Genomic DNA, 13,581 nt, shown 5'->3' on the forward strand with positions numbered 1-13,581 from the left:
CAAATGATTTACTCATTTTTTTTAAAATAGAAAAAATAATTTATTCAGAACTATTTAGGATATCATTAAACAAATTTGTTTGGGTTTAAATACAAAATTTAAAATAATGTCTTATCAAAAAATTTCTTCCCCGTTCTATTATTTTTTGTTGTCGTACACGAGGCCATATTAAATGTTGTCAGATTCTCATCCAACTTTTGAAATGAAGCGAGGTATATGGTCTCTGCCTAACGATAAGGGACTCTGGAACTCTGGCGTATAAACAATTCCACGGAATTCTTCAACAAGCATCACCGTGGAGATTCTGGGTTAGAACTGACCCCTAGCAACTTATGATAGTCGTCAGAGGCGACTTAATGGATCGGGTGGTCAGGCTCGGTGACTTGGTTGATAGCATGCCACCGTGCCCCGACGTCGTGGGGGCATATCAACATATTTAAGGCATGTATCTTTTTGGAAAGAACATGAAAATATGTCAAATGCAACGGTACAAAATTTGACACGGCACTAAAACCAATCTTACACATCCACACGCCTCGCACACACCATATAATCTATGTGCAGAACAGTCTCTAAAGCAAGAGGCGTGAAATTATACTCTATTCAGCATAAAACCCATGAGAAGGGCGAGCGTCTGTATCTGTGTTATTCTGGTTTGTGTTTCTGTAAAGTATTTCGTGTCTTTCACAGGCTTTGGGAAACCATGAATTTGACAAAGGGCAGTCTGGTCTCATCCCCTTTCTGGACGCGGCTAACTTCCCTGTGTTGAGTACAAACATTCGACTTCTCAACCAAGACTCACCACTCAGAACAAAGTTCAAAAAGAGCCACATATTTACAGTTGGAGGAGAGAGGATAGGAGTTATTGGATACAGCACACGGGAGACGCCGTCTATATCTTCACCAGGTACCCGTATACCCCACATACCGTCTATATCTTTACAATGTACCCGTGTACCCTACATACACTCTATATCTTCACCATGTACATGTACAGTCCACATACCCTCTATATCTTCACCAGGTACTCGTATACACCACATACCCTCGATATCTTCACCATGTACCCTTATACCCTAAATACCCTATGTATCTTCACCAGATACCCGTATACCCCACATACCCTCTGTATCGTCATCAGGTACCCGTATACCCCAAATACCCTCTATACCTTCACCAGCGTATACCCTACATACCCTCTGTATCTTCACCAGGTACCCGTATACCCCACATACCCTCTATATCTTCACCATGTACATGTACAATCCACATATCTTCCATATCTTCACTAGGTACCCGTATACCCCACATACCCTCTATATCTTCACCAAGTACCCTTATACCCTACATACCCTCTGTATCTTCACCAGGTACCCGTATACCCCACATACCCTCGATTTCTTCACCAAGTACCCTTATACCCTACATACCCTCTGTATCTTCACCAGGTACCCGTATACCCCACATACCCTCGATATCTTCACCAGGTACCCGCATACCCCACATTACCCTCTGTATCTTCACCAGATACCCGTATACTCCAAATACCCTCTATACCTTCACCAGCGTATACCCTACATACCCTCTATATCTTCACAATGTACCCGTATACCCCACATTCCCTCTATATCTTCACCATGTACATGTACAGTCCACATATCCTCTTTATCTTCACTAAGTACCCGTATACCCCACATACCCTCTATATCTTCACCAGGTACCCATATACACCACATAACCTCGATACCTTCACCAGGTACCCGTATACACCACATACCCTCTGTATCTTCACAAGATACCCGTATACCCTACATACCCTCGATATCTTCACCAGGTACCCGTATACCCTACATACCCTCTGTATCTTCACCAGGTACCCGTATACCCTACATACCCTCTATATCTTCACCAGGTACCCGTATACCCCAAATACCCTCTGTATCTTCACTAGGTACCCGTATACCCTACATACCCTCTATATCTTCACCATGTACCCTTATACCCTACATACCCTCTGTATCTTCTCAAGGTGCCCATATACCCTACATACCCTCGATATCTTCACCAGGTACCCGCATACCCCACATTACCCTCTGTATCTTCACCAGATACCCGTATACTCCAAATACCCTCTATACCTTCACCAGCGTATACCCTACATACCCTCTGTATCGTCATCAGGTACCCGTATACCCCAAATACCCTCTATACCTTCACCAGCGTATACCCTACATACCCTCTGTATCTTCACCAGGTACCCGTATACCCCACATACCCTCTATATCTTCACCATGTACATGTACAATCCACATATCTTCCATATCTTCACTAGGTACCCGTATACCCCACATACCCTCTATATCTTCACCAAGTACCCTTATACCCTACATACCCTCTGTATCTTCACCAGGTACCCGTATACCCCACATACCCTCGATATCTTCACCAAGTACCCTTATACCCTACATACCCTCTGTATCTTCACCAGGTACCCGTATACCCCACATACCCTCGATATCTTCACCAGGTACCCGCATACCCCACATTACCCTCTGTATCTTCACCAGATACCCGTATACTCCAAATACCCTCTATACCTTCACCAGCGTATACCCTACATACCCTCTATATCTTCACAATGTACCCGTATACCCCACATTCCCTCTATATCTTCACCATGTACATGTACAGTCCACATATCCTCTTTATCTTCACTAAGTACCCGTATACCCCACATACCCTCTATATCTTCACCAGGTACCCATATACACCACATAACCTCGATACCTTCACCAGGTACCCGTATACACCACATACCCTCTGTATCTTCACAAGATACCCGTATACCCTACATACCCTCGATATCTTCACCAGGTACCCGTATACCCTACATACCCTCTGTATCTTCACCAGGTACCCGTATACCCTACATACCCTCTATATCTTCACCAGGTACCCGTATACCCCAAATACCCTCTGTATCTTCACTAGGTACCCGTATACCCTACATACCCTCTATATCTTCACCATGTACCCTTATACCCTACATACCCTCTGTATCTTCTCAAGGTGCCCATATACCCTACATACCCTCGATATCTTCACCAGGTACCCGCATACCCCACATTACCCTCTGTATCTTCACCAGATACCCGTATACTCCAAATACCCTCTATACCTTCACCAGCGTATACCCTACATACCCTCTATATCTTCACAATGTACCCGTATACCCCACATTCCCTCTATATCTTCACCATGTACATGTACAGTCCACATATCCTCTTTATCTTCACTAGGTACCCGTATACCCCACATACCCTCTATATCTTCACCAGGTACCCATATACACCACATAACCTCGATACCTTCACCAGGTACCCGTACACACCACATACCCTCTGTATCTTCACCAGGTACCCGTATACCCTACATACCCTCGATATCTTCACCAGGTACCCGTATACCCTACATACCCTCTGTATCTTCACCAGGTACCCGTATACCCTACATACCCTCTATATCTTCATCAGGTACCCGTATACCCCAAATACCCTCTGTATCTTCACCAGGTACCCGTATACCCTACATACCCTCTATATCTTCACCATGTACCCGTATACCCTACATACCCTCTGTATCTTCACAAGGTGCCCATATACCCTACATACCCTCTATATCTTCACAAGATACCCGTATACCCTACATACCCTCTATATCTTCACCAGGTACCCGTATACCCCAAATACCCTCTGTATCTTCACCAGGTACCCGTATACCCTACATACCCTCTATATCTTCACCATGTACCCGTATACCCTACATACCCTCTGTATCTTCACAAGGTGCCCATATACCCTACATACCCTCTATATCTTCACAAGATACCCGTATACCCTACATACCCTCTGTATCTTCACCAGGTACCCGTATACCCTACATACCCTCTATATCTTCACCAGGTACCCATATACCCTACATACCCTCTGTATCTTCACCAGGTACCCTTATACCCTACATACCCTCCATATCTTCACCAGGTACCCGTATACCCTACATACCCTCTGTATCTTCACCAGGTACCCGTATACCCTACATACCCTCTATATCTTCACCAGGTACCCGTATACCCCAAATACCCTCTGTATCTTCACCAGGTACCCGTATACCCTACATACCCTCTATATCTTCACCATGTACCCGTATACGCTACATACCCTCTGTATCTTCACAAGGTGCCCATATACCCTACATACCCTCTATATCTTCACAAGATACCCGTATACCCTACATACCCTCTATATCTTCACCAGGTACCCGTATACCCCAAATACCCTCTGTATCTTCACCAGGTACCCGTATACCCCACATACCCTCTATATCTTCACCATGTACCCGTATACCCTACATACCCTCTGTATCTTCACAAGGTGCTCATATACCCTACATACCCTCTATATCTTCACAAGATACCCGTATACCCTACATACCCTCTATATCTTCACCAGGTACCCGTATACCCTACATACCCTCTGTATCTTCACCAGGTACCCGTATACCCTACATACCCTCTATATCTTCACCAGGTACCCATATACCCTACATACCCTCTATATCTTAGGTGCCCATATACCCTACATACCCTCTATATCTTCACAAGATACCCGTATACCCTACACACCCTCTATATCTTCACAAGATACCCGTATACCCTACATACCCTCTATATCTTCACCAGGTACCTGTATACCCTACATACCCTCTATATCTTCACCAGGTACCCGTATACCCTACATACCCTCTATATCTTCACCAGGTACCCGTATACCCCAAATACCCTCTGTATCTTCACAGGTACCCGTATACCCTACATACCCTCTATATCTTCACCAGGTACCCATATACCCTACATACCCTCTGTATCTTCACCAGGTACCCGTATACCCTACATACCCTCTATATCTTCACAGGTACCCGTATACCCTACATACCCTCTGTATCTTCACCAGGTACCCGTATACCCTACATACCCTCTATATCTTCACCATGTACGCGTACAGTCCACGTTTCCTCTATATCTTCACCAGGTACCAGAATACCCTACATACCCTCTATATCTTCACCATGTACGCGTACAGTCCACGTTTCCTCTATATCTTCACCAGGTACCAGAATACCCTACATACCCTCTATATCTTCACCAGTTTCCAGAATACCCCACATACCCTCTATATCTTCACCAGGTACCCGTATACCCTACATACCCTCTATATCTTCACCAGGTACCCGTATACCCTACATACCCTCTATATCTTCACAGGTACCCGTATACCCTACATACCCTCTATATCTTCACCAGGTACCCGTATACCCCACATACCCTCTGTATCTTCATCAGGTACCAGAATACCCCACATACCCTCTATATCTTCACCAGGTACCAGAATACCCCACATACCCTCTATATCTTCACCAGGTACCAGAATACCCTACATACCCTCTATATCTTCACCAGGTACCAGAATACCCCACATACCCTCTATATCTTCACCAGGTACCAGAATACCCTACATACCCTCTATATCTTCACCAGGTACCAGAATACCCCACATACCCTCTATATCTTCACCAGGTACCCGTATACCCTACATACCCTCTATATCTTCACCAGGTACCCGTATACCCTACATACCCTCTATATCTTCACAGGTACCCGTATACCCTACATACCCTCTATATCTTCACCAGGTACCCGTATACCCTACATACCCTCTATATCTTCACAGGTACCCGTATACCCTACATACCCTCTGTATCTTCACCAGGTACCCGTATACCCCACATACCCTCTGTATCTTCATCAGGTACCAGAATACCCCACATACCCTCTATATCTTCACCAGGTACCAGAATACCCCACATACCCTCTATATCTTCACCAGGTACCAGAATACCCTACATACCCTCTATATCTTCACCAGGTACCAGAATACCCCAACACAACCTATCAGTTACAGGATACAAATCTATATCTTCACCAGGTAACCATGTTCACCCTAACAAATCATCCCAGGTACGTGGGATCCCCACATACCTTCACTAGGTACCGGGATACCATAGCATACCTTCAAAGGTACAGCATACCACTCCTTATTTTCACCAGGCATACGTACACTGCAAATAATGAAATTAATGCGAGCATGAAATTAATGCGAAATTGTCCACTGCTCACATTATGTTTTTGTTTGTTTGTTGTTTAACGCCGCACTCAGCATTAATCGAACTATATGTCAGAAGTCTGTAAATAATCGAGTCCGGGCCAGAACATCAAGTGATTGATATCATGAGCATCGATCCATGCATCAAGCAAGTCAGCTAGCCTGACCACCCGATCCTGTTAGTCGCCTTTTACGACAAGCATGGGTTGCTGAACATCTATTGTAACCCGGATGTTCACGGAATCCATTGCTTACATTAATGAAGCGATGTTATCTGGACATACTGGAGTATATTGTCATGTCAGGTTCACTGTCCATTAGCGGAAACAATTACCTACATTATAAAGCTGACAATAAGTAATGTAACTGACACACGATTTAGACAGCGTACATCACCTAGTTCCGCGTCGAGTGGTCAGTTTGTTCCTAAGTTCATAAGACCGCCTCTGTGGTCTAGTGGTAGAGCGTCCGCCCGGAGAGCGGAAGGTCCGGAGTTCGATCCCCGGCCGCGTCGTACCAAAAGACGTTAAAAGATGGTGCTTGTTGTTTCCCTGTCTGGCGCTCGGCATTAAGGGGCTAAAACAAGGACTGGTCGGCTCGGAGTCTGTATACTGTGTCTGAGTGGGGTATTCATGTTAAACTGAGGCATGGTATCTCAGTGAGCTAGCACTATAAATCGGCATCAGTCCGGACTAGTACAAGCAGCCACACACACACGTGCATGCACGTCGCTATATAAGTGCAATAATCTTGGACGCGACGTTAAACCCAAATTCACCTCACCTCACCTAAGTTCATAACGGACCTGTCATTGTATAGTCTCTGTGTGGGGTGTAGAGGCTGGCATTGTATAGTCTCTGTGTGGGGTGTAGAGGCTGGCATTGTATAGTCTCTGTGTGGGGTGTAGAGGCTGGCATTGTATAGTCTCTGTGTGGGGTGTAGAGGCTGGCATTGTATAGTCTCTGTGTGGGGTGTAGAGGCTGGTATTGTATAGTCTCTGTGTGGGGTGTAGAGGCTGGCATTGTATAGTCTCTGTGTGGGGTGTAGAGGCTGGTATTGTATAGTCTCTGTGTGGGGTGTAGAGGCTGGCACTGTATAGTCTCTGTGTGGGGTGTAGGGTCTGGCATTGTATAGTCTCTGTGTGGGGTGTAGAGGCTGGCATTGTGAAGTCTCTGTGTGGGGTGTAGAGGCTGGCATTGTGTAGTCTCTGTGTGGGGTGTAGAGGCTGGCATTGTATAGTCTCTGTGTGGGGTGTAGAGGCTGGTATTGTATAGTCTCTGTGTGGGGTGTAGAGGCTGGCACTGTATAGTCTCTGTGTGGGATGTAGAGTCTGGCACTGTATAGTCTCTGTGTGGGGTGTAGAGGCTGGCATTGTGTAGTCTCTGTGTGGGGTGTAGAGGCTGGCATTGTATAGTCTCTGTGCGGGGTGTAGAGGCTGGCATTGTATAGTCTCTGTGTGGGGTGTAGAGGCTGGCATTGTATAGTCTCTGTGTGGGGTGAAGAGGCTGGCATTGTAAAGTCTCTGTGTGGGGTGTAGAGGCTGGCATTGTATAGTCTCTGTGTGGGGTGTAGAGGCTGGCATTGTATAGTCTCTGTGTGGGGTGTAGAGGCTGGCATTGTATAGTCTCTGTGTGGGGTGTAGAGGCTGGCACTGTATAGTCTCTGTGTGGGGTGTAGAGGCTGGCATTGTATAGTCTCTGTGTGGGGTGTAGAGGCTGGCATTGTATAGTCTCTGTGTGGGGTGTAGAGGCTGGCATTGTATAGTCTCTGTGTGGGGTGTAGAGGCTGGCATTGTATAGTCTCTGTGTGGGGTGTAGAGGCTGGTATTGTATAGTCTCTGTGTGGGGTGTAGAGGCTGGCATTGTAAAGTCTCTGTGTGGGGTGTAGAGGCTGGCATTGTATAGTCTCTGTGTGGGGTGTAGAGGCTGGTATTGTATAGTCTCTGTGTGGGGTGTAGAGGCTGGCATTGTGTAGTCTCTGTGTGGGGTGTAGAGGCTGGCATTGTGTATGGAGACTAGATATGTTTCAGCTAAAGCTGCAAAACCAGATATGTCTTTAATTCAAACTAAAGGGGTAAAAAAAATGTTTAAAGCATCTTGCAACAATGTATGTTTTAGTGGCAGACAATTTCTATTTTTTCAAACTTTTCAAGCATATTTATTTTCAAGCATGTTCTGGATCAATTTATTGTTTTCGATAAAATCCAAAATTGAAATTGAATCCAACTCAAGTCAGTGATTTGGAAAGTTTAGATTGCCTCAGGTTGACCATCTATTTTGTAGATATTTATTTTAAGCATGATAACTTTATTTCTGGGACTAAATTAGTTGACTTTCTAACTACAAGTGACCCCCTCTAACTATTCACCAGGTACACGTATAGCCTAACATACTCTCTTGGATGAAGGGGACGTTTTTTATATCTTATAAAGGAGGCACTTTCTAAAAACCATCACATGTCTTCGCATCGCTGACATATTGTATGTCGCTAAGCGATTTCATATATGAATAAAGTAAACACGATTTGCGTCAAAACACAGCCCTGTGTGCGTATCGCCTAAGTACCATGTACACAAACGTCACAAGTAATGTAAACCCGCTTTGGTAGACAGTACACTGATCTAAGTGGGTGTAACCCTTCAGGTCGTATTTCCTTCATAATCAGAGTACAGTGTTTAGTGCGTTCCCTAAATTGTATTCAGTCTGTTCTCAACACACTGACGACTATTCTCAGTCTGAGTAGGTCAACTAAACTAAGCGGCAAAAGAAAGTATAGGTTGGCAATTTGTAATTTTCCTAAAAACAGCGACAACTAGTGGAAAGTGGGTATTGGGAATATGACTGCCCAGGAACAGGTACCAAAAAACACCTCACCCGAACGCGCCACCTTTGACGGCGCTCGTGCGGTGACAAAAATATGGTGAAACTGGTTTCCCGCCTATGGCATAAACTGCACGTGCATGTTAGCTGCATTCGTCTGCAGGGAATAATCACACGTGATGAAAGCACACAAAAGAAATGCCACGACTGTCACAGGAGCAGAGAGAGAGAGCCATCGGTATGGCCGAAATGGGGGCAACACAGGTCCAAATTGCCAAAAGGTTTTGTTGTACACCATTGACAGTAGCCAGGCTGATTCAACGGTACAGGCAGACAGGGAGGACACAGGACAGGCCTAGAACCGGACGACCTCGAGTGACAACTCCACTGGAAGACGGTCAGATACGTCTCATTCAACTGCGAAACAGATTCGTAACGGCGACGGCGACGGCAGCAACAGCGTTGGGACATCCCATTAGCCAACGTACAGTACTACGACGACTTCGTGCTGCTGGAATCCGAGCGTATCGTCCTTTCCGAGAAATGGTACTGACTGCTCAACATCGACGCCTGAGACTGCGATGGTCGAGGCAGGTTCGACGCTGGTAAGTGAGAAATTGGCGTCGAGTGCTGTTTACTGATGAAAGTCGGTTTAACTTGTTTCGAAATGACGGCAGAAAACGAGTTTATCGACGCAGAGGGGAACGTTTGGATCCGGCGTGTATTCGAGAGGTCCATCCATTCGGCGGGGGAGGTGTGGTGTGGGGCGGTATTTGTGGAGATCAGAAGACTGATTTGGTGATTATACAGGGAAACCTGAACGCTGTGCAATACAGAGACCAAGTGTTGCAGCCAGTTGTGCTTCCGTTCTTACACACCAACAGCAGGGTACAAAACGACAATGCCAGGCCCCCATACTGCAAGACTGACTCGGAACATTCCAAACCAGCAGAACGTTGACGTTTTGCCCTGGCCTGCCCACTCACCCGACATGAATCCTATTAAACATCTGTGGGACCATCTTGACAGACAGATTAGAGCACGCCATCAGCCTCCCGTCAACAGACAAGAATTGCAGAAGGGCCTGAGAAACGAGTGGCAACGGATTCCAGTCCACGTCATCAGAAGACTGACGTCATCGATGAGGCGGCGTATCGCAGCATGCATTGAGGCAGCTAGACGTCATACATGCTAGTGAAGGCAACTGTGTCGACAATGAACTTGTAGTGTGTCTGACAATTTTTTGGTGACATTTCAGACAACTTTTGAAAAAGAAATTTCACCATTGTTTACCTTAAACTTACATTACCTGTGATTGCACAATTTCATTCAAACTGTGGTTGATCAGTCAGTTGTTACCCTTCCCTAGATTATATTATAATTCACAACAAAACCTCTACTTGTTATTTTTTTATCGATCATGGAACTCGACCATTTGCTTTCTTTTGCCGCCCAGTTTATTATTTTCCATTGAAAATAACAAACCAGACAAAATCTTTTGTTCAGATTTTATCCATCTGTAAACTCTAATATGAAATATTCGGTTTCCGACGTGGGTACAATATGTGAAGCCCATTTCTGGTGTCCCCCGCCGCGGTATAGCTGGAATATTGCTTAAAGCGGCGTAAAATCATACTCACTCACTCTCTCACTCACTCTCTTACTAATATGAAATATCTTGTTTCCTTCTGTGGGAAACCAGCAGTATCCAAAAAAGAGTCCAAAATGTTCCTGACATCACTGACCCGAGATGTTTAACAACATTGTCTGGATTAAATACCATGTTATTCAACGTCTTCGGGGTGTAGAGGCTGGCATTGTATAGTCTCTGTGTGGGGTGTAGAGGCTGGTATTGTATAGTCTCTGTGTGGGGTGTAGAGGCTGGCACTGTATAGTCTCTGTGTGGGGTGTAGGGTCTGGCATTGTATAGTCTCTGTGTGGGGTGTAGAGGCTGGCATTGTGAAGTCTCTGTGTGGGGTGTAGAGGCTGGCATTGTGTAGTCTCTGTGTGGGGTGTAGAGGCTGGCATTGTATAGTCTCTGTGTGGGGTGTAGAGGCTGGTATTGTATAGTCTCTGTGTGGGGTGTAGAGGCTGGCACTGTATAGTCTCTGTGTGGGATGTAGAGTCTGGCACTGTATAGTCTCTGTGTGGGGTGTAGAGGCTGGCATTGTGTAGTCTCTGTGTGGGGTGTAGAGGCTGGCATTGTATAGTCTCTGTGTGGGGTGTAGAGGCTGGCATTGTATAGTCTCTGTGTGGGGTGTAGAGGCTGGCATTGTATAGTCTCTGTGTGGGGTGAAGAGGCTGGCATTGTATAGTCTCTGTGTGGGGTGTAGAGGCTGGCATTGTATAGTCTCTGTGTGGGGTGTAGAGGCTGGCATTGTATAGTCTCTGTGTGGGGTGTAGAGGCTGGCATTGTATAGTCTCTGTGTGGGGTGTAGAGGCTGGCACTGTATAGTCTCTGTGTGGGGTGTAGAGGCTGGCATTGTATAGTCTCTGTGTGGGGTGTAGAGGCTGGCATTGTATAGTCTCTGTGTGGGGTGTAGAGGCTGGCATTGTATAGTCTCTGTGTGGGGTGTAGAGGCTGGCATTGTATAGTCTCTGTGTGGGGTGTAGAGGCTGGTATTGTATAGTCTCTGTGTGGGGTGTAGAGGCTGGCATTGTAAAGTCTCTGTGTGGGGTGTAGAGGCTGGCATTGTATAGTCTCTGTGTGGGGTGTAGAGGCTGGTATTGTATAGTCTCTGTGTGGGGTGTAGAGGCTGGCATTGTGTAGTCTCTGTGTGGGGTGTAGAGGCTGGCATTGTGTATGGAGACTAGATATGTTTCAGCTAAAGCTGCAAAACCAGATATGTCTTTAATTCAAACTAAAGGGGTAAAAAAAATGTTTAAAGCATCTTGCAACAATGTATGTTTTAGTGGCAGACAATTTCTATTTTTTCAAACTTTTCAAGCATATTTATTTTCAAGCATGTTCTGGATCAATTTATTGTTTTCGATAAAATCCAAAATTGAAATTGAATCCAACTCAAGTCAGTGATTTGGAAAGTTTAGATTGCCTCAGGTTGACCATCTATTTTGTAGATATTTATTTTAAGCATGATAACTTTATTTCTGGGACTAAATTAGTTGACTTTCTAACTACAAGTGACCCCCTCTAACTATTCACCAGGTACACGTATAGCCTAACATACTCTCTTGGATGAAGGGGACGTTTTTTATATCTTATAAAGGAGGCACTTTCTAAAAACCATCACATGTCTTCGCATCGCTGACATATTGTATGTCGCTAAGCGATTTCATATATGAATAAAGTAAACACGATTTGCGTCAAAACACAGCCCTGTGTGCGTATCGCCTAAGTACCATGTACACAAACGTCACAAGTAATGTAAACCCGCTTTGGTAGACAGTACACTGATCTAAGTGGGTGTAACCCTTCAGGTCGTATTTCCTTCATAATCAGAGTACAGTGTTTAGTGCGTTCCCTAAATTGTATTCAGTCTGTTCTCAACACACTGACGACTATTCTCAGTCTGAGTAGGTCAACTAAACTAAGCGGCAAAAGAAAGTATAGGTTGGCAATTTGTAATTTTCCTAAAAACAGCGACAACTAGTGGAAAGTGGGTATTGGGAATATGACTGCCCAGGAACAGGTACCAAAAAACACCTCACCCGAACGCGCCACCTTTGACGGCGCTCGTGCGGTGACAAAAATATGGTGAAACTGGTTTCCCGCCTATGGCATAAACTGCACGTGCATGTTAGCTGCATTCGTCTGCAGGGAATAATCACACGTGATGAAAGCACACAAAAGAAATGCCACGACTGTCACAGGAGCAGAGAGAGAGAGCCATCGGTATGGCCGAAATGGGGGCAACACAGGTCCAAATTGCCAAAAGGTTTTGTTGTACACCATTGACAGTAGCCAGGCTGATTCAACGGTACAGGCAGACAGGGAGGACACAGGACAGGCCTAGAACCGGACGACCTCGAGTGACAACTCCACTGGAAGACGGTCAGATACGTCTCATTCAACTGCGAAACAGATTCGTAACGGCGACGGCGACGGCAGCAACAGCGTTGGGACATCCCATTAGCCAACGTACAGTACTACGACGACTTCGTGCTGCTGGAATCCGAGCGTATCGTCCTTTCCGAGAAATGGTACTGACTGCTCAACATCGACGCCTGAGACTGCGATGGTCGAGGCAGGTTCGACGCTGGTAAGTGAGAAATTGGCGTCGAGTGCTGTTTACTGATGAAAGTCGGTTTAACTTGTTTCGAAATGACGGCAGAAAACGAGTTTATCGACGCAGAGGGGAACGTTTGGATCCGGCGTGTATTCGAGAGGTCCATCCATTCGGCGGGGGAGGTGTGGTGTGGGGCGGTATTTGTGGAGATCAGAAGACTGATTTGGTGATTATACAGGGAAACCTGAACGCTGTGCAATACAGAGACCAAGTGTTGCAGCCAGTTGTGCTTCCGTTCTTACACACCAACAGCAGGGTACAAAACGACAATGCCAGGCCCCCATACTGCAAGACTGA

General features: G+C 45.6%; 1 protein-coding gene across 1 annotated transcript in view; it reads left to right on the forward strand.

Annotated features, from left to right (window-relative positions):
- LOC124147356 (5'-nucleotidase-like) overlaps positions 1 to 13,581 on the forward strand; it is a 53,047-nt gene that overhangs the window by 14,632 nt on the left and 24,834 nt on the right. The window contains exon 2 of the mRNA XM_046518048.2: positions 691 to 907. Within this exon, the coding sequence (XP_046374004.2) occupies positions 691 to 907 (217 nt within the window). The remainder of the gene's footprint in view (positions 1 to 690; positions 908 to 13,581) is intronic.

The sequence above is a fragment of the Haliotis rufescens genome, unplaced genomic scaffold, assembly GCF_023055435.1.
Source record: "Haliotis rufescens isolate VD_foot unplaced genomic scaffold, xgHalRufe1.0.p SCAF_26, whole genome shotgun sequence".
Classification (NCBI taxonomy): Eukaryota; Metazoa; Mollusca; class Gastropoda; order Lepetellida; family Haliotidae; genus Haliotis; species Haliotis rufescens.